This window comes from Oncorhynchus mykiss, chromosome 15 (assembly GCF_013265735.2).
Source record: "Oncorhynchus mykiss isolate Arlee chromosome 15, USDA_OmykA_1.1, whole genome shotgun sequence".
NCBI classification, from domain to species: Eukaryota; Metazoa; Chordata; class Actinopteri; order Salmoniformes; family Salmonidae; genus Oncorhynchus; species Oncorhynchus mykiss.
The window spans coordinates 51,378,410-51,405,964 of NC_048579.1; the positions used below are offsets into that span (position 1 = coordinate 51,378,410).

General features: G+C 46.5%; 2 protein-coding genes across 6 annotated transcripts in view; both read left to right on the forward strand.

The window, feature by feature from the left end:
• atxn7l1 (ataxin 7-like 1) overlaps positions 1 to 4,170 on the forward strand; it is a 31,219-nt gene extending 27,049 nt beyond the window's left edge. For both annotated transcript variants that reach the window (XM_036944564.1, XM_036944565.1), the window contains 2 exons: positions 104 to 788; positions 1,024 to 4,170. In XM_036944564.1, the coding sequence (XP_036800459.1) occupies positions 104 to 788; positions 1,024 to 1,041 (703 nt within the window). In that variant the 3' untranslated portion in view covers positions 1,042 to 4,170. The remainder of the gene's footprint in view (positions 1 to 103; positions 789 to 1,023) is intronic.
• Positions 4,171 to 7,859: 3,689 nt separating this feature from the next.
• On the forward strand, positions 7,860 to 25,992 carry LOC110490271 (zinc finger protein 800). 4 transcript variants are annotated; one of them, XM_036944568.1, is made up of 8 exons: positions 7,860 to 8,191; positions 13,630 to 13,715; positions 14,914 to 15,082; positions 17,794 to 17,889; positions 18,212 to 18,355; positions 19,340 to 19,683; positions 19,791 to 21,535; positions 23,577 to 25,992. In XM_036944568.1, coding segments are annotated over exons 2-8 (2,550 nt in total). In that variant the 5' UTR covers positions 7,860 to 8,191; positions 13,630 to 13,664; the 3' UTR covers positions 23,578 to 25,992. The 4 variants fall into 4 exon arrangements, with proteins under 4 accessions (XP_036800463.1, XP_036800461.1, XP_021419242.2 ...); XM_036944566.1 differs by having other exon boundaries at positions 13,641 to 13,715; XM_021563567.2 differs by lacking the exon at positions 13,630 to 13,715 and having other exon boundaries at positions 7,861 to 8,191.
• The last annotated feature ends 1,563 nt before the right edge of the window (positions 25,993 to 27,555 follow it).

Below are 27,555 nucleotides of genomic sequence, written 5' to 3' on the forward strand. Positions count from 1 at the left end.
AATGTCTCTGAACCCCTGTAAATCTACGGGTCAGTATTTCATTATGGCTCTGGTTTTCCTAATGCGCTGCCTCTGCCTGTCTCTGTCCTCTGCTGTGTTACAGAAAGGTGCCCCTGGCTGCTGAGAGCCCTCCCTCCCCCAGCTCTCTCACCCCTCCTCCCCCCCTTTCCTCCCCCTCCTTCCCTCCCTCCACCAACGGAGCCTTCTCCCTTGGATCCTACTCCACAGCCTTCCCCCAGAATGCATCAGCAGCAGGGTTGTTTGGCATCAGGGACTCCTCCCTGGCCCCTGTCTCCGCCCTAGGGAAACCACGTAACGGCACTTCCACCAAACCCATCAGGCCCCCAGGGGCCACTGGTGTCGCGGCCAAGAAGAGGAGGACCACCCTTCCATCTAGTTTTGACACTCTCAGGGGGAACAACAGCAGCTACAACACTCTGACTCCCACCCCCATGCTCAGCTCTGGCTTGCCCCCCCTTAGTGGTAGGAGAAAGACCTTAGGACACAGTGCCAGTGAGGTGGGGGTCAGGGCCGAGGACTGGTACTCCAACCCTGACCCAACCACCACCACACCCTACCCCCTCACTACGGACCACCCCTGCCCCCTGCCTCCACCCAGCCCCCTGGCCCACGGAGGAGGGGTGGATGGGAGAAAGAGGAGGAGCCCCAGTGCGTACGGAGGAGGAGGGAAGCCCAGTAAGGTGACCAAAGCAGCAGCAGGGCTGGACGGCATCTTCAGGAGGAACAGCACTGGACTTCTGGCCTCAGGCCCCGAGTCACCTCGACAGGTAAACACACCTAACTCACCTGGTTACTCACATGGTAATTCACCTCACTTGACAGCTTCAAGTTAGCTTGGCTCAAATACCTGCCTCATATTTATTTTTGCTGTCACGGATTATACAGATTGATGTCGTTTTTGGATATGGGTTGAGCTTGACTGTCAACTTGTATCTTTCTTTCTCCATTTCTTGCCTTCCCTCTGCTCTTCCTCTCCCCCTGTTTCTCTCTTTCCTCTTGCAGTCCAAGTTGCATCATTGACAATAACAGGAGACATGGACAGAATGCTGGGCAGCTGCGTGGACTAGAATCTGTGACCTTTGACCCAATGTCAGTAACACAGGGTCCTGCACCTCTGAACAGTGATGTCACCCCGCCCACACATTGATCAGCCAATGGGCGGTTTTGCAGAGGTAGTCTCCATGGATACAAGGTGGAACACTCAAATCAAGACACTCAACATCACAAACTGCCCTCTGAAAAGGGAACCTGCTTTAGTTTGGCATCTTCATCACCACTCTACATGCATTTAGACATTTGTTGTTGTAGCTTCCTGTTCCTGTGTGGTCAGGTGACCAGGAAGGAATTCCCATGTCCAAAAACTTCCTCAGACAGACCTGTCTTGACAGCCCCAGCAGACCTCCCTTCCTCCACCATACACACACCCTTCTCTCCAGCATGCCAGAGTTCAAAGTGCACTTGCTCTCCTCCTGGAGGCTACACAACAACCTGTCTGTCACACAAGGGAAGACTTCATACCGACACTTTTTCATGAAATGTCTTGCAAAATAGGAACAATTCAGGTTATCGAGGATTGTTTTTACTATTCGTCTCAAATGTTGTGACACAGTGTCAGGACCTACACCCTAAATGGAAAAAACGATGGTGTTGGATTTTTAAAAATGTATAATAATTTATAATTTCTTCATTTTCTTACTGACCAGAGTAGAGCTACAAACGTTGAGCAAAATTATATTTGTATGTCAATTTTAAGAAGTATTATTATAATCATAGTTATTGTTGAAAATGTGTACATATATTTTATTATTTATTATTAGTCTCCCATTACTAAAAGAACTGAAGCTGTAGTGTTTTACCTGCCAGGTGACGTGTGCTCTCTTAATACGATGGTTAGTATTTTCAAGGGTCCTCTGCCGGTGGTTCTCCCTTTTCACACTTCTTCCAATGTTTCTATATGATATGTACATTACAGAAATGTACATATGGCACCGGCCATCTTCTTTTAATATCGCTGGTTCCACTGCGCTGTGTTCTTCTATTCTGTCAAGGATGGACACACTACAGGGACGTCACTGACATGGGCTGCATCTCAATAGTCTTAAGTGGCATCTTCTCCTCGTCTCTTCCTTTTTTTGTCTTTCCTGATCTGTAAACGACGGTGGCCTTTAGAGCAAATGTGGTGGTTGCCAGACAGGAATTTGACTTCTGTCTAGCGAGTTCTTGCGGTAGGAAGTTACTTTAGATTACTTCGATGCGTATTTCAGAACAGTGGCAGTGCCCCTACTGTTGCATAGTGTAGGTGGGGAAGTCTGTTCAGTGTTTGCCTGAAGGTAGAATATTGCTTTTTCCGATCCTCTCTTTTGCACTTTTTCCTCATATGCCCAGGTCATTAAATCTACTTCCATTTCTATAGATATTTGCTGCCCACCAAGTATGAACTTGGGGTGGGAAGACGCGCACAATCAAGACAATTATTATTATTTTTTTTTGTATTTGTAATGAATTTCGAAAATGTTATTTTGTTTTTCTTTCACTTTGAAAATGTTGACGGTTTTGTAGATCGGCAGGGGGAAAAAAATCCAATGTATTCCCTTTTTTTTTTTTTTAGGGAATTGTAAGGCTGCAAAATGCCAAGACTGCGAGGGGGTGTGTAGACTTTCACCAGGCACTGTATACATTTGTAAAGGTGTTTTGTCAACAACAGTAAATATGAAGACTAGGCCTGTATTCCTTGTGACGTCAATCCCCTCTATAAACCAGTGTAGTGTGGGCCAGGGGTATTCAACTCTGACCCTACGAGGGCCGGAGCCTTCTAGTTTTCTGTTCTACCTGATCAGTAATTGCACCCAGCTCGTGTCCCAGGTCTAAATCAGTCCCTGATTTTAGATGGGAACAATGGGAGAAAAAAATGCATTGGAACTGGCTTTGAGGTCCGGAGTTGAGTTTGAAAGGTGTAGGCTATCTGAATCTCAGACAGAATGTGTCTGTCACCATGGCTAAGGGAAGTCACAAACACTGTCTGCCTGGTCCAGGGGGAGGTACCGTGGGGGAAGGTTTCTATGCCTGCCGTTTTGTCTTCAGACCCTGCCTCTGCAGGAGTGCACACTCTTCCAAGTCCTTAGGCCCTCCATATTTCTATAAGTGCTCATAGGTGAAGGTATTGTCTCTTTTTCACCATCTCGGTCAAATATGCTCGCTTTCTGCAAGTGGTCAATGTCGACATGTAACTTCTTCCCAACATAGTATTAGGCTTACAGAATATCAGTTTATAACTCCCATCAATTACCAGTTACTGTTCGATCACTGAAAATGTGTGCACTGCTCTAATGGTTAGTCCCGTCAGGAGGCAGCAATGCCCCTCTCCAGTCATTTAGGTTCACAAATGGCACGTGACTGACTAGGTAATATTCCTGAATGTTAACTTTGCTTCTCCTCCCCTCACTATTTTCACTGAGTGTGGAGCAGCAAATATGCCATCTAGTTCAACTGCCTCAGAGGCTGACTCAAGTTTATGGGGAGTAGCAGTACACTATGGGAAGATCTCAATTGCATACGGCTCGCTTCTTCGCTCCTCGTCTCCTTCCCAAAACCCATTGGATAAGAAAGCCAAAAGTCCCGCCCATCTGACCTTCTCCTCCAATGGGTTGTGAGAATGACGGCAGGAGAGAGGACACGAGGAGAATGCAATTGAGGTCTTCCCTATGTGTTGGTCTGAAATGGCACGCTGTTCCCTGTAGTGCACTGCTTTTGACCAATGCCCTAATAGAAGTGCCCTGAGCAAAACAAGGGCACTGTATCGGGAATACAGTGCCTAAGTAGTGCACTATAGGGAATGACGCAGACTTGAGTAGACTAGTGTTTCAGTGCAGTCTCCTCGCTACTCACCCAGGACATGGATGTCTCTCTGTAAGTAAGGCCTTATTTTTGTATTCACTGTAAATAAAGCAGAACCTGGTCCTTGTCGAGATCTTACTATGAAATAGTCACTGGTTCACCTTTATCAGTCTGTGGTGGCGTCCATCATGTGCTTTCTACTCCTGGGTGACTCTTTTATCCTGTTGTCCCCATGGTGTTTTGAACACATTTAGATGTGTATTTTCAGGTTTGACTATGTTTTGGATTAAAAAAGGATATATAAAATGTTTTCTACCTGCTGTTTTGTCCTGTCCCTTCTTGATGGAATAACTTCACCCAGGTGCACGATTCAGCATAGCAGGATAGTAATTCCGTGGGAGAATCTCAATTATATCCTCCTCGCGTCCTCTCTCCTTGCCTCCTCAATACCCATTGGATAAGAAGTCCTCCAATTGGTTTTTAGAAGGAGGAAAGGAGAGAGGACGCGAGGAGGATGCAATTGATGTCTTTGTTTCCCGTGGGGGGGGGGGGGGGGGGGGGGGAGAGATGTACACAATGAATTATGCCTGAAAGAGGGACAGACACCCATACATTTCCATTTACTTGAATTAGTCCTCTGTACACTTGCAAAGTCCATTCCCCTCATTCCTGCAAGGGTGGCACTTTTAAAGGCCTACCTAATATAAAATGTATGGATTGTGCCACATGGACTGGAGCACTGAGGTGGGTGTAGTGCTGATGTTTAGGATATCTTTGAGTCCCCTTGTACACATGACCACAAACGATCACTTGGTATACAGTCTAGTAGGTGAGCCAGAATCCATTTTGAAACCAGACCTGAATATTATGTTGGTGAACAAACACTGGCATCTGGAACTGTGTTGAGCAGGGAGCTTCCTTCCGTTCGTAATATATTGCATGAACAACAAGTCCTGGTGTGTAGGGATGGCTACTACAGTGCTGTGTTCATCCTATTCTTCACAGTAGCCTATCCGTCCACCTGTAAAAAGTTTATAGACTATGTCTAGTGGAGCAACAGGTGCCGCCACATCGCAAGAATTGGTAGGCTTGCTGGAAGGCCTCATAAGAGCCTTTTCTGTTCGCCTTTCAAATCAAAAGGGAATAGTTCCTAACTGCCCACAAGTAGGCCTTATTTGTGTGTTGTAAAGTGGTTATTATAGCAACACAAATAGAGAAACTCGCGCTCCAAAATGTCAAAAAGATGTCAGTAGGTAAAATGGGAAAGGCAGCTTGCATGTAATTGATGACATAAAAGGTTTCCAACACTATGCAGCATGTCAATGAATTCCGAGGGCTTTCCCCCCCATCGCAAACAGCATTCTTATGATAATGGTTTAATGCTGGTCCTTTGGTTAATTGTCTGGCCGATAGCGGTGGCCACCTTTTGTTGTATTTCTCACTGGGCCTAAAGGACAGGGTCTGGTCTCGGGGATTATAACTCTAGATGTCTACTCAAATACCAAAACAACTATATTTTTCAGAAGCCCCAATTTGTAGCCTACGCTAGAAGTTCGTTCTGACTACTTTTAGACTGGTGATTAATACTGTATTATGTGGAAGTAGGCTAAACAATATGAAGGCCTATAATACCTGTTCTACTGAATCCAAAATAATGTCTAAAACACACATCACATGGTGAGATATTGCAGGCCTACAGCCATAACTTGTAGACTTATGTTTGAATGATTAGCGTAATATTATTGATATTTATGAGTTAATTAAGCGATAAAGCGTGAGGAGGTGTGGTATATTGCCAATATACCACGGCTAAGGGCTGTTCTTAGGCACGACGCATTGCGGAGTTGTGGACATTTATTTGTACTTCTCTAATTATGTTGGTAACCAGTTTATAATAACAATAAGGCACCTCTGGGGTTTGTGGTAGATGGCCAATATACCACGGCTAAGGGCTGTATCCAGGCACTCCACATTGCGTCTTGTTAAGAACAGCCCTTGGCCATATACCACACCCCCTCATGTCTTATTGCTCAAATATACCATGGCTGTCAGCCAATCAGCATTCAGGGCTCGAACCACCGAGTTTATAGTGAATAATAGACGATCTTTGCGCAAATCTTCGTGGCATTCGGCCTAGAGTGCACTGTTTGCCATGTCCACATTTTTATTCAGCACGTGATTAGCTAAGCGACACTTTCGACGTTCACGACAGATTGCGGTAACATAGCAACAAAATGCTGCAGCACCTGCGAGATGGCATTCCATGGAACCTATGAGTAGCCCGGTCTCTCCACCTATTCTAGCTCTTTCACTATTAAGCACACCAGAACATTTAATGCTGAAAATCATATTTTCCTTAATGAATTACCAAATGTTGTAGAAACTTTATTACATTTGAGCAACATTTTATCAATCCATATGGGTAAGCTATGCCAACATTTGCTTTTATGCCAACATTCTACTTGGCTATCCATGAAAACAAAAATTAACACTGTGTGCCGGCAACCTGGACACAAGGGTAGACGTAACAGAGTAAAAGTACATCCGTAACACTCCAGTTAGTATATGTTACCTTTCATCAGTGGAGGTTGGTGGGGGGGGGCTATAGGAGGAGGGGCTCATTGTAATGGCTAGAATGGAATTAATGGAATGGAGTCAAACGTGGCCATTACAATGACCCCGTCTTCCTCTAGTTCCTCCCTCCAGTCTCCACTGCGTTTTATATAGAATATTAATTTGTGGATGTCCATCATCCCTTTCTTACAACATGTTACAAATTACAATTCATACAATATGTTATGAATTTGCTAAATGTATGATAATGTTACGAATACCAATTAGTTGTAGCTAATGTTAGCTAGGTGGCTAATGCTAAAGTTAGCTAGGTTAGCTAGGTGGCTAATGCTAACGTGAGCTAGGCTAGGGGTTAGGGTTGAGGTTAGGAGTTAGATTAAAGGGCTAAGGTTAGGGGAAAGGTTAGCTAACATGCTAAGTAGTAGAAAAGTAGCTAAAAAAGTAGCAAGTAGTTGCAAAGTTACTAATTAGCTCAAATGCTAAAGTTGTCCTTGATGAGATTCAAACACACAACCTTTGGGTTGCTAGATTATCCAGTTATATGCCCACCCATCCACCCCGACCAACCACCCCATTATTTTTGCCTTGAGTAACCGTCTGTTTTATGTAACCAAACCAAACATAACATATCACACTAATTTGAGTGTCCCGGATTTAGGATTTACTATGTTATGTCTAGTCTATGAGACCAGGCTGGTGCCGATGCTGGACATGCGTTATTGCAACCAATATTAACATATCACGACAATTCCTCATCTGCATTGACTAATTGTGGCTATGCTGTAGGACTAGTTATGCAATATGAAAATGTAGGTTTATCTAATAGGCTACTGGAATGTTCTAGACTAAACTTTTTTTTAATTAAATGAGATTATCAAAAGGGCTGCAGATGCTGCGTTCTTTAGGGGAAATCCTGTCTTCCTGTGTATCAAGGGAAATGTTGAAATATATAAATGTATCATTATTATAATATAGGCCTATCTTATCACTTATGAAAGTAATATATTTGATCCTTAATGAAACAAATGAATTACTGGATAGGCTACTCGTTCACTTCAACCCACAGGTGAACAATTGCAGGTTGCGTTTTGGTGGCAAGATAAATAACTTAGATTTATTGAAATAAATGTATTTTTTCTCAAAATTGTGGCATTGTTCTGTTTGCCCTACTATTAAATAAACTCAAAACACATAAATTATAAATGGCCATGGTGCAACATTTCCAACAGTTCCAAATCATCCGTTTATTATTTTACATTCTGCGTTTAGCGTTTTACGACTTTTCCCAAGGAATAATGCACTTTTATCAACGACAAGAATGCGCAGAAGAGAACAAAACGACCTAACGTTTCGGTTTAATTTGTGTGTCCTGGATTCTGGAAAGCCTGTGCGCGCGCTTAGTAAATGGAGCACTAAAACGGCCTGAATTTGGCAACAGTGTTCCTCGATCACGAGGGGGGGGGGGTCAACTATTCCTCTCCTACCCCCCAAAGTGCCAACGAGACTGGCATTTATAAAGAAAAGTAGAAGTGCTGCACCTTTGCGCAGCGGCCGCCTTTAGCTGAACGGTCCCCTCTGAGTGCACAAAGGCAGCTGCTGGAGGAACTGTTCAGTGCGAGAGACGAGCCGAGCGCTGAGAGGCGTAATAAACAACCCCCGGCTAGCTACAGACAGGGACGCGGACTCGAAGTCGCTCCCCGGCCCAAGCCCGTAGCTTTACTCCGTGAAACCGGATTCCATCGTCAGGTTAAGACTTATACAGGTAAGAACTATTCTTAACACATTTATATTCGCCCTAAATGTCTCATCGAAGACCTGGAACGCGTTATGGAAGCGTAAAAGCCCTCGCCTTGGCTCCCCGAACGTGGTTGTTTTTGCAGAAAATGGCGTCATCGTTCTCTTGTTCTGCCTGTCCATGGAGGGGAGAGGAATTGGTTTCGGCGACTCAAACTCGCCCTTAAATAATATTTCTAGGGCCTCAAATACGATGATAGTTACAACTAGATGTATTTAGTCATATTTCATTGCTAAAATTAGATTTGTTGGTAAAAATCTAGTCGTTATAAAGACGCGCAAAGCCGGAAGGGTCACCGGTCTGTGCGCCAAGCTGCTTCTTGGAAAAGGTGGCACAGAGCCGCAAAGCGCAGCGTTTTACATTCGTAATATCGTCCACTCGGGAGAGTCTTTACAAAGCCAAATATCTGAGAGTGGTTTAGGGATTTCCCTAAGATGGTGATGGATGTGTTTATGTGAGTGTTGTACGTTCTCGTTGTATTTATTTTGTATGGGTTAGCCCGTTTTTACGCCGCACTCCCCTGCCATGCTGCAAAATGTAGAAGGGGCCTCTCTTTTACGGCTTGAAAGGTGCATTTTGTACTTGGCTTCTGCTTTGATCAAGTTAAGCTGGTCTTTTGTTGCTCAACATACTGGCGTTTTGAGGCTGACAACATAACCGTGTAAAGGAGATTTTCGGGGATAATGGGGCAATGCAAATCGTGCCATGAGAACGGTAAAATGCCCTGCGCGCTGGCTTCCAGATTGCCAGTGAGGACAGCGTGAATAAAATGGTCCTTTGGAACACCACGTAGTTAGCACAAAACTGGGAAAGTTCAGTGCTGCGCAACGATATGCTGCGTTGCACATATCTATGGAAGCCCATTCCCACAATGTCAACAGGCGGCCTACTATCTCAACATTTCGAGATACTATACACAGAAAATGAGAGATCCAATTGTTCAGATACTAATTCGAAATAATTCGAAATAAAATCAACATTTTGAGATACTAAGTTGACATTTCGAGATAGATCCCTAGGCCTATATAGAATGATTCTTAGAAGAAAAAGTTGTATTTTACACATACACTGGATAGGTGCAGTGAAATGTTTTACAGGGTCAGCCATAGTAGTACAGCACCCCTGGCGCAAATGAGGGTTAAGTGCCTTGCTCAAGGGCACATATTTTTAATCTTGTCTGCTTGGGTGTTCAAACCAGCAAACTTTCAGTTACTGGTCCAAAGCTCTAACAGCTAGCCTTTGTGCTGTGTGAGGAGCACACTCCTCAGTGTGAGGAGCACAGAGTTTCTCCTGATCTGGTAGGCAAACCTAACTAGGTAAAACTCTGGACCCTAGTTGTAGGGTATGATCTGGTAATAAATCAACTGTAAAACAGTTTTATATGGGCTATGATGGGATAAAAAAATGTCTTAATCAGGTCATATGTTTTTATTTTTTACTTTGGGCCCTAGTGAGGATGAAACTATCAAAACACTGTCAAACTGCAGCAACATTGTACTTGTTCAGATGAATTTATGTATTTTTTAAATGAACTAATGGGAAGTCCTTTACACAGATAGACACAACTGCAATTGGACAATAACACTAACAGGGTTGCATCATGTAGCCCTTTTCATGTGTAATTGAAAAGTTAATCACACATCACATTCCAATCAATCATTTTGAATTGAAAATGTCTAGGTAGCCTAGCCAGCTAAAGTTTGCATATTAACCAAATGTGTGCTGTAGTGGTGGTTGTTATCAGTACCCACTGGGCACAGACGTCAATTCAACTTCTATTCCATGTTGGTTCGACGTCATTTCAACAATGTTGATTCGACCAGCGTGTGCCCAGTGGGTAGGCTACAGTTGCTCAGACTGAAGCACCGAGGAATTGTGCAAAAGTTGACAAATCATGAGGCAAATCAGTCTAAACAACAGTAGGCTACTTTGTCCCATCTTTTCAGTGCTTTTTTTTGTGCACTATTTGTTATTAAACCAAGTCAAAAGTGATAAGCAAATGCCAGCTGACCATTAGCTTGCTGGTGGCCCTGCTGTGCCGGTCTCTGCAACGTGGATAGATGGAAATCGCCACACAATGCAACAAATAAAGAAAAATGACCTATATATGTATGGTCTACCTCAAAATGTTGATGTAGGTATCTCTCAAAATGTTGAGATAGTAGACTTTAAAAAAAAATTGGTGGCGGGAATGGGCTTCCATATTATCGGCAGCTGCTGAAACCACCTGTGTTTCGCCACAATATTTTTTGGGCGAACCTTTTGTAAATACTTGGGGACTTTTGGAGAAAGGAGCACACAATACAGTATTCATGCAGCCCTTTATCCGGGCGCCCGTATGGTCTATGTATGAATGCAGTCCCAAGTTCCACTCTCTGGCTGCCCTGCCCTCCTCTCTATCGTCAGCTGCATGCGTCCTAGCAGAACGTAGCCAAGTGCTACCATAGATCCACGTTTACCGAGGCCACTCGCTTTCCATGTCTCGTGTACACATCGTATAAGTCGCTGTGTCATTTCGCGCAGATTGTAATGTAATTGTGTTGATTGGGCCATCATATTCAAAACGTAACACTATCCAGACTGGCTACTGCACCCGTTCGCTCTCGGTGCACAATTTATTAAGTTGGGCTGGCGAGTTATGCAACGAATCCTAACATAATATGCTGGCTAGTGGCTATTGGCATCGCCACTTCTCCCAGCACGTGGGCGGGGGGGATGTTATAGTTTTAAATGCGGGGTGAATAGTCATCCAGCCACACTGAATTAGATATGTCAAATTTGCAATTCACAAGTGGCATTTGCGTCACAGCCTGCGGCCCTGCACGCCCATGGGATATGGAGTTGCTAATGGAGACTGCTACCCGCTGAAAGATAACTGTGAACCAAACGCCAACAATCAATGCGCGCTTGCTAGTGGAGACGAGTTGCAATTGGAGATGAAATTGAACAGTGTAGGCATCGTTTTATGGTATTTTATTTTACGGAATGGCAACATTTCTTCCCCCTTTGCGTGGAATGCGTAAGGGGATGGTGGCTGGCAGGCTCACAGGGACTTTTGTTAGTCAGCGAGGGCAGTTCACTTCGTCCTTCATGTTTGACGAGACCCATTGTGGAGTCGCTGGTGTCGATATCTCGCGACTTCTCAAAATATGGGTATAATTTTCCACAGTATGGTAAACGTACATTTTGTTCGACCGTAAAGCCCTTACGAATAGCGCACACATAAAATTGTAGATAATGAATCATAAAAATAAGGCATTCTTTCTGATTAAAGCGGGGGAAACGCTGTACCATTTCTGGTTTCGTCCCGAGTGGGGCGTATTGTCCAACTGAACGCTTGGTTTTGTTATTGCGCCCCGTTGGGCACTGCGCATGTTAGTTACACTTGTCTCGGGTGATTTTCTGCTTTCAAACAAAAAGTAGTATTTTATTTTCTCATCGACTTTAATCAAAATCACCTGAATGCATTTTAATTGGACCGTTTTTAGCATGTGGAGATATTTAGGTAATGTTGGGTTATGTGGGTTATGATTTTAAAGTATATGCCTCTACAGTGCCCACTTTAGAAACGGATTTCTAGCCCATTTTAAGAAGACTAGCCGAGGGCAAGAAAAAGTATGCCTATATAATGCTATTATGATGTATATTTTTGGTCAAATTCTTCTTCAGATGAATTAAAACGACCAGGACAGGGTTGCCTAACAACTGAATGTAAACATCCCAAGGCCGGCCTATTGTTATGGTCAGATAGGGTTTAGATTGAGGAAGTTGAGAATCACTCACAATAAGGGCAGACCTGCGTTATGATGTGCTGGTGGTCTGTCTAGTGGGTGTGATTATGAGGGCAGCAGCCAGTCTCCATGTGAGGTTATGGCGTCTCACACGGGTTACAACGTGAACAGAGGCGTCCGTTCTTTATTCCAGCACTTATACACTCATCCCTTTACACACAGAAATAATTGCTGTGAACTTTTTCCCGTCATTTCTTCATTCAATTATGTTCACTGTCGTTCACTGTCTTGCTGCAGCAGTCTCCTGCAGGTGTGGGTTCAGTACTTTCACATCAGTGTACATCTTATCAGGCGACGTTAAAAAGGGCAATCTGCAGTTCAAATAAATAACACATCAATGACTCCCGCCACGGATTCGGTAAATAGCTTAGGGATATGTGACCACTCTTAAAATCATAAACAGAGCTATGGGTCCAAGGACTGACCGTCCATGAGAACAACATTTGTTTGTAGTTTTAACCATGTTTTGAATCTATACTGTGTTTGTCTACAAAACATTGTTAACTAGCAAAGGAGTAAAATACGCGTGTATATTTTTGTTTCTGATGGGGTAAGACAATTCAGCCAACTAAGGTCATGAGGTCATTGAGTTATATTCTTCAAGAATCAATGGGACAATTGTATGTCATGAATTTAAAAGTAAAAAAAATAAAAATAATGATGTAGCAATCACAGATTTCCCGTTTTAAATTTTAAATTACTCTCTGGTGAGTTTGTTCTGGTAGCAGTGTCTGTCTCTACAGGCCCACTGATAAATACACACTTCATCATATTACCTGAGTAGGAACAACTACTTCTGGCTCTGTCTCCATGGAAACGCCCGCGCGTGTTACCAAGTCTTCGCCACCAGGTCACCTCTCTGATGATAGCTGCATGTTTTCTGATTGAGCCTCACGACTTTGGATTGACTCCAGTGATACCCGGCCGTCCGGTCTGATGCTGTCAGAGAGCATTACCGCTGAGCTCTTCATTGAACATGCTCTTGTATTTCTCCCTGCTCTGAGACGGCGATGACCATCTTCCTCCTAATGCATTAGGCTATAGGTTTGGAAGAATGGAAATCTGAAAACCTAGTTTTGATCAAATCGGTGCAAAACATTTGCAAAGTGCCTTACGGTAGCCTAAAGTGAGTCAGCAAGCACTAGCGCGGCGACCAGGAAAAACTACCTGGAAGGGAGTTAGAGAGGAACCAGACTCGGGACAGAGGGGTTGACTCTTTAGGCGGTAGTGCTAGAATCACTTTGACATGACTTCCAAAACATGGACTTTGTACCACGTATTGACCACCACATAGTTACAGTCAGAGACAGTACCGTTAATCAACTTCACAGTGCATTGAAAATATATTGTGTGTGTGTGGGGGGGGGGGGGGGGTGTATATGGTTTGGGCAGTTTCTGATAGAGACACACACACACACTCTTTACTTGGAATAATACATGAAGACTTGGAAGTGTGCCGACAGTCAGGCAGGTGGATGTGATGGATGGAACTGCACTAGCCTGGGGCCACCACTAGAGGGGGGCTTTACCTCTGTTTTCACCTCTGTGACGGCATCGAAACATGGTTTGGCGATGATGGGGAAACACGCACACTGAAACATGGGCTCATTCCAGTGTTGTTGCAGGTGTTTGGGTAGAGGGAGAGCAGCATGGTGAAGGCCAAATCCGCTCCGAGGAAGACCTCTCAGCAACACATGAAGGTAGAGACAAGACAGTCCCCCCCCTCCCCCCGTATATATCCTACCAGTACACAGTCCCAATAGAACCCCAAATATATACTATTCCCCCCTCTCCTAAACAATAGCCCCTCAACCCCAGTGTACTATGTTTATATCCTGACTCCCAATCTACACACTGAGTCCTCTCAGTGGTTCAGGTACCATCCCTCTACTCCTCCCTGTTTCCAGCCCACTCTGTCTTTTCCTTTTCACAGCGTCTGTCATGCAGCAGTTGAATACAGACAGTCATCCTCACTGTTTACTCATCAATCAGTGAGAGAGATGACAAGTTCTCGCTCTCTCTCCTCAGACTTACAGTGCCTTCAGAAAGTATTCAGAGGGGAGAGAGAGAAGCCAAGGGTTAGTGTGGAGTCCCTTATCTCTGACAGCCTAGTGTGTGTGTGTGTGTTAGCTGGGTGTGCTGGGAAACATCTCCATCACCCTGGAGAGAGAAACAGAAAGACAGACAAGGCGAGAGTCTCACCCAGCCAGTAGTGGAACCACCACCCGCCCTTATCAGACCCAACCAAACAATGCCACATGACACCGCAGGTGTCGAGATCAGCAACAGCACTGCTGATCAAATAGCGTTTGGCATAATGAGTCATTAGGTATCTTTACTCAGACCAATTATGCAGCTATAGAGGCGGTTCCGTAGTGCCGTGTACAGTATTTCTGTGTCTCTCCTATATAAGTAGGGTTCTCCCATAACACTTATAGCGCTGGTGTTACACAGGCTAGTAGAGAGTGTCTGTAGAGAGTGTAGTAGAGAGTGTCTGTAGATGTACAGGTAACCGCCAAAGTAAAGGAAACACCAACATAATGTGTCTTATTAGGGCATTGGGACACCACGAGCAACCAGAACAGCTTTAAACCCCCTGTGCTCCCCTGAGACCTCTCTTTCAATGTCACTGAGATCTCTTCTTCTAGTCATGGTAGTTAAAATAATGGGCAACTGGTCATTTTTATACATCGCCGTAGGCAAGATGGGATGTTAATTGCTTAATTAACTCAGGAGCCACACCTGTGTTGAATTACCCGTACCTCTTTTTCCAACTCCGCACCCCACACCCTCTGACCCAGTGTTTCCCTGACCATCGTATAGCCCAGGAATGTCTGTGAGGTTTAAAAGGTAAACTTCACCATTCTCTCGCTCTATCTCTGTCTGTCTATGTATCAGAGTTCCAGCAGGATGGAGGTGGAGATGGAGGAGATCCCCCAGGACGAGTCCCAACCTGAGCGCCATGTTACCAGAGACCAGTGCTGCCAGACAGACGAGCCACAGCCCAGCAGCCCTAACCCAATGACTGACCTTAACCCTGGCCCCGACGCAGCCCCCAGGACACCGGGTAAGACTGCCCGCTTGTCTACACCAACCTACCGTTAGTTTGATTGATGTCCTTCAAACACACTGCGGAGCACTAGATACAATATATTTATTCAGTCATTGTTGGCCAGTCTGTCCTGACTGAGGAGACTGGGAGAGTGGCTGGGGAGACTGGAAGAGGAGAGGGACCAAGGAGAGGGACCAAGGAGAAGAGAGGAGAGGGACCGAGGCCGGAGAGAGGAGAGGAGAGGGCCGGAGAGAGGAGAGGAGAGGGACCGAGGCCGGAGAGAGGAGAGGAGAGGGACCGAGGCCGGAGAGAGGAGAGGAGAGGGACCGAGGCCGGAGAGAAGAGAGGGAGAGGAGAGGGACCGAGGCCGGAGAGAGGAGAGGGACAGGAGAGGGACCGAGGCCGGAGAGAGGAGAGGGACAGGAGAGGGACCGAGGCCGGAGAGAGGAGAGGGACAGGGGAGGGACCGAGGCCGGAGAGAGGAGAGGGACCGGGGAGGGACCGAGGCCGGAGAGAGGAGAGGGACCGGGGAGGGACCGAGGCCGGAGAGAGGAGAGGGACCGGGGAGGGGCCGGAGAGAGGAGAGGGACTGGGGAGGGACCGAGGCCGGAGAGAGGAGAGGGACCGAGGGAGAGGGGAGGGACCGAGGCCGGAGAGAGGAGAGGGACCGAGGGAGAGGGGAGGGACCGAGGCCGGAGAGAGGAGAGGGACCGAGGGAGAGGAGAGGGACCGAGGGAGAGGAGAGGGACCGAGGGAGAGGAGAGGGGCCGGGGAGAGGGACCGGGGAGAGGAGAGGGACCGAGGCCGGGGAGAGGAGAGGTACCGGGGAGAGGAGAGGGGCCGGGGAGAGGAGAGGGGCCGGGGAGAGGAGAGGGGCCGGGGAGAGGAGAGGGGCCGGGGAGAGGAGAGGGGCCGGGGAGAGGGGCCGGGAGGAGGAGAGTGACCGAGGCCGGAGAGAGGAGAGGGGCCGGGGAGAGGAGAGGGGCCGGGGAGAGGAGAGGGGCCGGGGAGAGGAGAGGAGAGGGACCGAGGCCGGGGAGAGGAGAGGGAGAGGAGAGTGACAAAATAAGTCTTTTTTTTGGTTCATGAACTACAGTAAATGAAGTGTATTTGTACTACACAGAAACACATAATTATACATGTACATTTCATTCTCTTCATGGTGATGTATCCTAAGTACATAAAGGTAGAAATATGCAATATCTTCCTTTTCATATTTGGGTACACTGGCTATTATTTTAATGCACTCCGACCCCAAACAAATATAAAATTAGGTTGGACCGGACCAAAACTGAAACAATAGACATCTATCTTTCACAAGTTTGGACATCAAAGTACAACACAGTACAGCTCAGAACAGTAGAGTATAGTTCAGTACAATAGAGTATAGTTCATTCAGTACAGTACATTAGTTTGGTCTGGTCCAGACTTGACCAAATCTGAATAATCATGGACGTAAATTGGGCCGAATGAAGGCCGGTCGGGACCGGACCAAAAATCAACATCCGTGGACGTTGAAATCAAGGCCGATCCGGAACGTTTCAAAAGAAACAACATCCGTGGACGTTGAAATCAAGGCCGATCCGGAACGTTCCAAAAGAAACAACATCCGTGGACGTTGAAATCAAGGCCGATCCGGAACGTTTCAAAAGAAACAACATCCGTGGACGTTGAAATCAAGGCCACCAAATGTCAACTACTTTTCAATGTCTATGGACATCCGGTGTTGAAACAAAAATAGACTCTTAGCTTTCATTTGACGCTCGCTCCTATTGACCTCTCATGCTCGTGGCTCCTTTTACATGAAAATGCCCTACAGCAGTATGGCTGAAGCCTGTCCAGATCCTTCACGTCAGATGAAGGGGAGGAGAAGAGGAGAGGAAGATATGCTGGAGTATTGACGTGCGGCCGGAGACAGAGGTGAAGCCTCAGTCCAGGGCCCAATCCCAGATGGACCCCTATGTACTTGTGGAGATCTGAGAGGATTTGACAGGTGTAAGCAATGTGGCAATAACTTCCACCTTGCCCTCGGATATTTTAGGTGGAAGTTTCACCATATTTCTTAGGGGTCCATTTGGGATTGGAGAGAGAGACCCCACTAACTGTAGCGAACATGTGAAATATCTGTTGCATCAACTGTCTGTCTGTTGCATAAAACTCACACACACACACACACACACACACACACACACGCATATTTCCTGTTTGTCTTACTCTAGCCTGGGCGGAAGGGGTGAACTGAGGTGTATTCATTAAGGAAACCGTTAAGAACCAAACGCATGCAAACGGAGCAAAACTGGGAGGGACCTAACCGAATTATTCCCTTAGGAACTCGTTTGCGTTTTCCACTTGGAGTAAACGCAACAGACGAAACGTTTTGCAACAGAATGGGCGTAATGATTACTGCCGTGTTTGATGCTGGCTGTGTCGGCGTGTCTGATTGGTCGCCATCTGACCCCGGGCTGTAGAGATTAAACCCCCCCACACACACACACACACACACACTCACACACACTCTGACTCTCATTGACACACACGTTGCACCCACCACTGTCATTTGTATAGGGGCTGCCACCACTTCTATACTTATATGCCCAGGATCTGGCAGCAAACCCATCCTAGTCACTTCCTATAGGAAATAGCCACTCTCTATATACACACACACACACACACTCCATGGCTGGGGGCAGAGTGAAGTGTTGTATTGAAGTGTGTGACCTCTGCAGGGTACTGCGTGGAGCCAGGTGACCCTCCTCTGTTGCAGCAGCAGCTCCAGACCTCCAAGTCTGGCATCCAGCAGATCACAGAGGTCTTCCGCTCAGGTAACATCTAGTCGTGCTACTCCGACTGCACCGAGGTCTTTTAATCAGGAATCACAACACAGTCGTACATTTTGTTATGAAACATGACCCAAGTGCAACACCTAGCTCCTACTCTTTCAATGTTTGCACATCTGAAGAAAAATTGTGATCGCTCGTCCAGCAAACCAAATCTATTTAATCACACCTATCATATTCCTTCCGATATGCAAACACCGAAGGGTTTTAGGCTCTAGGAGTTGATGATGGCCCAGTCCTATTTGTCCTGTCTGTCTGTCTCCGCCAGCGCTCCCTAACACTGCCCCCTGGTGTCGTGTATGTGTAGGTACTGCCCAGCTGAAGCACATGCTGCTGAATGAGGTGGACACCATCTTTGAGTGTAAGACATGTCGCAGCTTGTTTCGGGGCCTGCCCAACCTCATCACCCACAAAGAGTACTACTGCCTCACCAGACTGTCCAAGCCGGACGGTACGTGACTACATCTCTCTAAGACTCTCTCTCGCTCTCTTGTTCTCTTTCTGTCTCTCTCCCTCTTTGTCAATGCTTGTCTCCCACTTAATGCCTATGCTTGTCTCTTTTATTCTGTCACTCACTCACTCACTCACGGTCTTCGTTGGTCTACACTCACTCTCTCTCTCTCTCTCCATGTCTCTCTACATGTCTCTCACTCTCTCTCTCTCTACATGTCTCTCCCTCTAATCTCTCTCTCCCTCTAATGTCTCTCTCTCCATGTCTCTCTCTCAATGTCTCTCTCTCCATGTCTCTCTCTACATGTCTCTCTCTCCCTCTAATGCCTCTCTTTACATGACTCTCTCCATGTCGCTCTCTCTCTCCATGTCTTTGTCTCTTTCCATGTCTCTCTCCCTGTCTTTCCATGTCTCTCTCCCTGTCTCTCCATGTCTTTGTCTCTCTCCCTGTCTCTCCATGTCTCTGTCTCTCTCCATGTCTCTGTCTCTCCCTAATGTAGTTGGTCCCTTTCTCTCCTGTCCTCCTATACTCTAACTAAATTTTCTTTCATGCTCCAGCCTCTGTCTTTGATCCAGCCTCATTAGCCACTACTCTTCCATTCTCTATGACTTCTGTCTATATCTAGAAATGCCAGTCATCTAGAAAATCCTCTTGTTATCTCATCTGTGTATTGAACTATAACGACAACAAAGACCATGTCTGTGAAAACACAAAGATACATTCAATTGCTATTTAATGATATGGTTGAAACGTGGTTGCTGTTGCCACAATGTGCTCATTACATATCTTATTTGGAAACAGAAAAAATAGTGTGTTTTTGTTTCTCCCTTTGGCAAGTTTAAAAATGTTCCTTCTGTCGGAATGTTCCTTAGTGTTGTGACGTGATGTGTTTTGAGCCTAGATACGTTTGGGAGCAAATATTGGTGTCTGGTTGAAAATGTTATTTTCCTAATGCCTTTCTCTTCCTCCTCCCTGACCTCTTAGATCCAGCGGGCGAGGGTGACAAGCAGAGCGGGGCCATGAAGGACCTCCTGGAGGCCATCTACCCCAGGAAGGACCGGCCGGACTACGTGATGCGCCTGGAGCCAATCCAGACCTCCAATAACGCTGTGTTCCAGTTCATGTCCTCAGAGGAGGAGCTGGCCCACTTCCCCCGGGCTCCACACACCCCTGGAGGGACCCACACACACAGCCCTGAGCCCTGGGGGGAGCAGGGAGGGACGCCGGAGAATGGACAGACGGGGGAGGAGAGGAGGAGGAGTGACCAGGAGGAGGAGGAGGGAGGAGAGGAGGCGGCGCAGCCTGAGGAGGAGGGGTCTACGAGCGGGGTGGGTACATACAGGAGAAAGGTTGCAAGCAGACACACGCTCACACACACACACACACACACACCAACACTCACTGTAATACTCTCCCTCTGTCTCTCTCCCCCTAGGTGGAGGACGTTACCATCTCGTGCTGCCTGTGTGGCAAGGACTTCAACTCTCGCCGCAGCATCCGCCGCCACTGTCGCAAGATGCACCAGACCAAGCTGGAGGAGCTCCGGAAGTTCACCGAGACGCGCACCGTTCCCATCAGCCTCCTCTCCATGGTCAAAGGTCGGTCCCGCCCCTTGCACACGCCCAGCGGCAAGTCCTGCCCCGTCTGCTTCAAGTCTTTCGCCACCAAGGCCAATGTGCGGCGCCATTTTGACGAGGTGCACCGCGGCCTGCGCCGGGACACCATCACGCCGGACATCGCCACGCGCCCCGGCCAGCCGCTGTCCCTGGAGGCCACGCCTCCCCGCAAGAGCGCCAACTCCTCACCCACGAGAGGTCACACCCCAAAGTGCGGAGGAGCCGCGGCTGCTACCACCCCTCAGCCCCCCAAAAGCTCCACCATGGCGCCCCCTGCCCCTTCTCTCCTGGCATCGGCCCTGTACAACCTGGCCTCCTGCCGCTGTCTACTCTGCAAGAGGAAGTACAGCTCCCAGGTCATGTTAAAGAGACACATGCGCATCGTCCACAAGATCTACAATCTCAAGAACCTCAAGAACGTTAGCTCCGTCTCCATGACCACGGCCGCAACCACATCCACGGCGACCAACAAAAACAACAGCAGCAAAACAGCGACCAACACTGACAGCAGCCCTAGCAACAGAACCCCTATCAACAGCCTGAGCGTGAAGGAGGAGGCGGTGGAACCCTGGGACGACCCTGACTCCAGCCCCGCCTCGACGCCAGGCGACACGGACAGGAAGGGCGTCGCCGTGGCAACCAAGGCAGGTCAAAAGATCAAAGAGGAAGAGGGTGGCGGCAGCCCCAAGACATGGACTCGTTCCACGTCCATCAACAGCACCGGTAGTACTAGTAGCGGGACTCTTGGGAGACACCCTCAGAAGCTCTCGGTGGGTTTCGACTTCAAGCAGCTGTTCTGCAAGCTGTGCAAACGTCAGTTCAGCTCGCGCCAGAACCTCACCAAGCACATCGAGCTGCACACGGACGGCACGGACATCTTCATTAAGTTCTACCGCTGCCCGCTCTGCCGCTACGAGTCCCGGCGCAAGCGCGACGTCCTGCGCCACGTGACGGTGGTGCACAAGAAGTCGACGGGCTACCTGGCCAAGATCGTGCCCAAGCTGGAGTCGCGTGCGGTCAAGCGGCCGGCTGAGGTGGTCCTCAACTCTGCCCCCAATGCCAACAACAACAAGAGAGGAGGAACAACGGTCAAGGAGGAGGTAAACGGGTGCCACTCGGCCCCCTCCCCCCCTACGCCCCCAGTCACACGCAAACAGGAGCTCCTCAACTCCTCTTCCTACCCAGTCACACGTAAACAGGACCTCCTCTCCTCCTCCACTCCGTTCACTCGCAACCAGGAGAGACAGGAGAGGCAGCAGGAGGCCCAAACCGGGTCACCTGTCTCCCGTAAGAACGACAAACAACACCCCGACACCCCCGCCCCGACGCCCCTCCACACGCGTCGCCATGACGCCCACCAGGAGAGCAGCAGCAGTAGCACAGAGGTGCGTGTCACCAAGAACTTCTCGCTCCACGCGTGTGACGTGTGCGGCCGGGCCTTTGCCAAGAAACTCTACCTGGAGTCCCATAAGAGGAGCCACCGGAACGCCACGCCACCGGTCAGCACGCCGCCCAGCGGCGCCAGGGCTAAGGGGGTCAGCACTCGGTCCAAGGCACTGCTCTGGTGAGCCTCACTACACATATGGTTGTCTTTGTCGATATCTTGTTGTTGAGAGGAAGTGGCGTGTGAAATGGGTTGTTATGAGGGAGGGAGGGGGGGCGGGCGGACTAATAGAGATGGAGCCAGGAGAGTGGGGTTGGGGCGATATTACATCTATTGACGATGATAGACAGCCTATTTGAACTTGGTTTAGCCTATTTGAACTTGACTGGGGGGTGCACAGCAGGGCACCACACGGAGTGACCTACCGAGTAATATCCTATATAACCTAGTTCAATATGTTATAGAGTGGGGAAGTCCTCCAAATATTGTTTCTCTCTGTCTCTCTCTCTCCGTCTCTTTTGCCCTCAGAACAGCCTCAATTCGTCAGGGTATGGGCTCGACAATGTGTCGAAAGCATTCTACAGGGATGCTGGCTCATCTCGACTCCACAGTTGTGTCAAGTTGGCTGGTTGTGCTTTGGCACCTGCTACCCCTGTTCAAAGCCATATGTTGTCTTGCCCATTCACCCTCTGAATCCTTCTTTAACCTGTCTCCTCCCCTTCATCGACACTGATCGAAGTCACCCAGATTCATGGAAAGAGCAGGTGTTCTTAATGTTTTGTACACATTACATGACAGCTAGTCTTTATCTATCTTGTTGTTTCTTTAGGCGTTATTCCCGTCTCTCTCCATATCGACAGGCTCTGCATATTATTTTGGGCTCGGCTACGCTTTCATCTCAAAAAGTTGTTTGAATAGCCTAAGAAACGTAAGTAGCCGGGGTAATAATGAGGGAGAACAAATATCAATATAGCCGATAGAGAAATGGAATGACGAGTTGAATCGAGCTTAAGCTAACGGAGGAAGAAATAATTTGTGCGACGCAGAGAAATCCCTCCGACGCCAATCCTCCTGCTCGTTGAAGTTATGAACCGTAGGCGATTTCCCAAATGTTCCAAACAGCCTACGAAGGTGAGTTGAAGGTCAGTGAATGGAAGTGGGAGTCTATAGGCAAGGGCTATTCTCGGTCACAGCTTTATGAGAGATCGAACCAACAATATTAAAGAGAGGAGGACGTGCCAAATAAAGCTAGCTCCAGGTCCGAGGAGGACCGACTTTCCTTCTTTTCCTCTCTCGTTATTTAGAACCTAACTACGGCAAGACAGCCTGATCAGTTGACTGTCACTGTGCTCCATCATGTGCGCGCCACACAGACACGGGCAAACCCATTCCATGCCAAAAGCTCCACCAGACAATAATATTAGAAAATATTTTCCCCTGCTCAGCCTCTGCCCGGGCTTTCCGCAACATCATCTTACGTCATGATTCGTCCAGTTGTAGCATGTGATTTCGCGCTATAGCCCAACGGGGGATTTTTAGTGTTCTTTAGGGGGGGTGGGGGGTTTTGTCCAATAGGGGGCGATACCATCGTATATCACAATGTTTTATGAGGGCAGATGTCCTCAAGCTTCCTCCTCTCTTCACTCACTCTGTCTAGTAAAATATGGATTGTGTAGCCAGGCCCGGATATAAGACCGAATCCGTCCTCCAGGTTTACTCCCCCGGGGCTCTGTGTGGTCTGTCTGAGGATGAGCCTCTTTAGCTGTGATTAAACTAACCCCACCACTGTGTGTGTGTAGCTCAGTGTTAGTCACAGTGGGGTGTCAGGAGACCACAGAGAGGGGAAGAACATTCTCTTTTTAACACATTACACATCATTGAAACCCTTTGGTCAGTCTGCTACGACACACACACACACACAGGCTGATTCAGGTGTCACGTCTCTTCCAGAGAGTTGAACTTGTTTTCTCCCCCGGACGACTGTAGGTTTCAATCAATGGGAGCGAGCACAGACACCTGATTAAAAATGTGTGTGTGTGAGAGTGTCCAGACAGACAGTTGATTAGTGTGTTAGTGTTTATGTCTGGGAGGAGGCTGGTCCTTGGGGTAGTGATGTTACAGCAGCGCAAAGGAGAGAGAACAGAAACCGTGTTTAAACTGGCTCTAATTGACTGGCGAGCGCCTTCTAACAGCTGCTGTTCTCTCTCTCTCTCTCTCTCAGATCCCCAGTCTCGTCTCACTCCTGGTTCTTGGGAGCCTCCATCCTGAGGAGAGACTTAACAGATGAAGGAGCGCCGCTAACGATGATGAAGAAAGTAGCTGGGCTGGGAAAGTGGTGCAAGCGAAACCGAGAGAGGGAGGAGAAGGGGTGAAAGAAGGAGAGACTTCACATCTAAGGGACCAAAAGTATTGTTGGAACCCCGCACTAGAAGGAGGGATGGGAGCCAACGTGATGCCAGAGGAGTGGAGTCAGTGGACACTCAAGGAGCCATCTGCGGAGGCACTGATGCTATCACACTGCTGTGTGTAGGTTACCATCACTGTATGTACATGTAGATCCATATATATATACACACCTGAACCTGGTCTAGACTTGAGCCTGTATAAACCTTAGGGGTGGGGAGAGAAGAGGGCAGTGTTGGGAGCGCTCTTAGCACACCATAGATATCCCATATCTGACCAGTAGAGGGTGCTCCAGTTCTGCTTTATAGGATTAGACTTTAAGGTAGGGCTCTCCAACCCTGTTTCCGGAGAGCTACCCTCCTGTATGTTTTCACGCCAAACCCAGTGATGTCTTACCTGATTCATCTTATCAACTAGCTAATTATTAGAATCAGGTGTGCTAGATTAGGGTTGGGGTGAAAAACCTACAGGACGGGTTGGAGAGACCTCCCCATGTGTATGCTGTGAAGTTGGCCCAGCCAGAGCCAGCAGTAGTGATGTTAGTGGTTTATTTCCCCAGCTCATAGTAAGCTATCCATCCACCGGGAAAGACTCCATATTAACTCAGTTCATCCAGATAGGCTTGAGTTTTTCTGGCATTCCAAGAGATATAGTTTGGGTGATTATCTGACAGAGAAAGACAAGTAGATAGCTGACCAGCGATACTCTGGCACATTGAAGAGACGGTGACCATTTGATTGATTGATTGAGTGGCTATGACTTCTGACTTTTTTTTTTCTCGCTAATTGGACTTTTGACCAATCAGATCAGCTCTGAAAAAGCTCTGATAGGCAATTCTCATGAAACTGTAAAAAATGAATTAAAGTGTAATTTTTCACGGAATTTCCTCTTGAATCACTGAGATTAGGATCTGTGCTTATCTATTTTAGAATTATTCAACTTTTTTTTATCAGATATTATGCATTTTACTAGCCTTTTCACAAAACTCTCATTACCGTAACAGTTTTCAAAGTCCCAAAAAGTTATATATATATTTCTAATATTTGTTAATATTGCTCCCCTAATGACAAGGCCTGAGTTAAACATCACACTGAAGATGTAAATATTTCAAATGAAATTGTTCAGTTATTCTAAAATTAAATCAGACTTTCCAATTTCAGCACTTTAGCTGATTCGGTAGTTACGGTAATGAAACCCGTCCTCAGACAGACACTGTGTTTGTATGAAATAAATATTATAGTTTAATGTAAACTCCAACTACTAATCCATTTTTATGATTTATGGACAAATGTATGATATATGTACAGCAACATTTTTTGTGTTAGGTTTTCTAAAGAGAACATTTATAATCACCCGAGAATTTAATCCGGACACATTTCGGAAATGAGAATTTGGGGTGAAAATGTACAAAATTCAGGGAAAAGGTTACCTTCCCAATAACTAGATATCTTAGTCCTCAGAATGATAGTTAATTTTTGCAGATGCATCATGGTTTTGTAGCTCAATTTGCTACAGCCTTTTTTTAAAAATGGTTTCATGAAAGTCACGATGTGAAAAGATCCGATTGGTCAAAAAAACAATTAGTGAGGGGGGGGGGGGGGGGGGGGAAATCTGAATTATGTCTTGTTCAATCAGAAAGCCATGGCACAGTAGAAAAGAAACAGACCAAATTGTATTTTTCTAACGGAAACGCTTGTTAAAATATCATATGGATGGTATAAACAATAGATATATTGGCAGATGTATAGGTGATGTATAGTTTTTGTTTCAATCTCCCTGAAAAGTAGATATATTGTATAGCCTACAGTTGGTTGCATATGCTCCAGTTTCTCTGAATAGTGAGAGATTTTGTTTTCCTCTATTTGTTCAAAGCACTGAAGAATCTGTTACGTTCAGACTCTCACTCATACGACTGTGTCAAAACCAGATGGTGAAATGACGTAGGGAGTTTTCTTTAAAGGAGAAGATGTGTGTTTTTGGCGGCACATCCGTGACCGAGCAGAAGGGAAATTAAGTGATTTTCCTTTTCATGACTGACTTTTCTTACCGGTCCTCTACATTCAGATATAAAAGAGTGGAGACATTTTTCCAGGCCTACTAGCTGACCTGAAGCACCTCCGTAGGATAAGGAGAAGAGTAGATCAGTTAGGTTTTCTGTTGAAAATAACGTAACCCATTAATCCATCCGGAAGAAATCAACTGTTACCCCAATAATAAACAGCCCAAAAGGAAAATGTGTTCTTGTGTTTTTTTTTATTTTGTAGTTGTGAAATTGACATTTCCTGCCCCAGTATTTCAGCAAGAATCAATTGAGATAATCAAACCCTCAGCATTTGTCAGGAAAGCTGTGAATGAACTATTCAGTTCATGGTTATTCCATTTGAACTAGTTATAGGCCCCCCCCCTGTCTCAAACCCAGGCCATATTGTGCAGCGTTGCTTGTCATGGGGCCTACACACACAGACACACCTCATTAATTCATTATGGCGGTGTTATGATACTGATGTTTTTTTAGAAATGATGGCCTCTACGGTTGTGGCTAGCACATCTCCATCTAGTTGTCACGTCAGGGACAACTGTAGAATTTAGCTAAGCCTAACCCTTTTCCTAACCTTGACCTAATTCTCCTGCTACATTAGTAACCTGCTACGTTAGTTCTCCTACCCTGCTGTGTTAGTTCTCCTAACTTACTTTAAGTCCATAGCTGAACTCCATCTAGCCACAATCGTAGAAGCCACCAATTCAGAGAAAGTAGGCTATACCAGGGGTTAAATTGGTTCAGGTTCTGCCAGGACCTATGATCCAAATGAGAGCCAGGCGGAGCTGAGACACAGTACCTTTTTTATATTTATTATCTATGTAATTTTTCTCAGGCAACGACACGAGTAAGCAACAGCAAAATCATACAACCCCATATTATAATAGTTTGCCTATTCAATTGGTCAGCTTTTGCATTCTATGTGAAAAATAATATTCCTCTCGGTGCTTTCAAATTGCAGGTGGCGCCTTCAACATTCTTAATGCAGTCGTGGAAAAACACCTTTGAAAGTAATGAATGGTCACTCTTAAAAGAGGAGGATCATAGGGCATTCTAGTGGTGAACTGCACCATTATAGAAGTTTTTAACAGTGGCATGGTTTCTAGGTCCCTGCTATCTGGGATCCTTGGGACGTTCATACCAATTGAAGTACCATACCATTTGAAATAGTTAATACATTTCCTTCAGAAAGTATTCAGTATTTTTTCCACATTTGTTACATTACAGCCATATTCTAAAATTGATTAAATATATTTTTTCCCTCATCAATCTACACACAATAACCCATAATGACAAAGCAAAAACAGATTTATTTACATTTTTGCTAATTTATTTGAAATAAAAAACAGAAATACTTTATTTACATAATTATTCAGACACTTTGCCGAACTGAGCAATCGGGGGAGAAGGGCCTTAGTTAGTTAGGGAGGTGACCAAGAACCCAATGTTCACTCTGACAGAGCTCCAGAGTTCCTCTGTGGAGATGGGAGAACCTTCCAGAAGGACAACCATCTCTCCAGCACTCCACCAATCAGGCTTTTATGATAGAGTGGCCAGACGGAAGTCACTCCTCAGTAAAAGGCACATGACAGCCTGCTTGGAGTTTGCCTAAAGGCTCTCAGACCATGAGAAACAAGATTCTCTGGTCTGATGAAACCAAGATAGAACTCTTTGGCCTGAATGTCAAGCGTCACTTCTGAAGGAAACCTGGCACCATCCCTACAGTGAAGCATGGTGGTGGCAGCATAATGCTGTGGGG

What these genes read in the sequence shown, in the direction of transcription:
- LOC110490271 (XM_036944568.1), top strand. Translation starts at nt 13,665, where the DNA reads ATGGTGAAGGCCAAATCCGCTCCGAGGAAGACCTCTCAGCAACACATG. An exon ending in CACAGAGGTCTTCCGCTCAG is followed by an intron (nt 17,890 to 18,211) that starts GTAACATCTAGT and finishes GTGTATGTGTAG; the next exon opens with GTACTGCCCAGCTGAAGCAC. An exon ending in AGGAGGGGTCTACGAGCGGG is followed by an intron (nt 19,684 to 19,790) that starts GTGGGTACATAC and finishes CTCTCCCCCTAG; the next exon opens with GTGGAGGACGTTACCATCTC.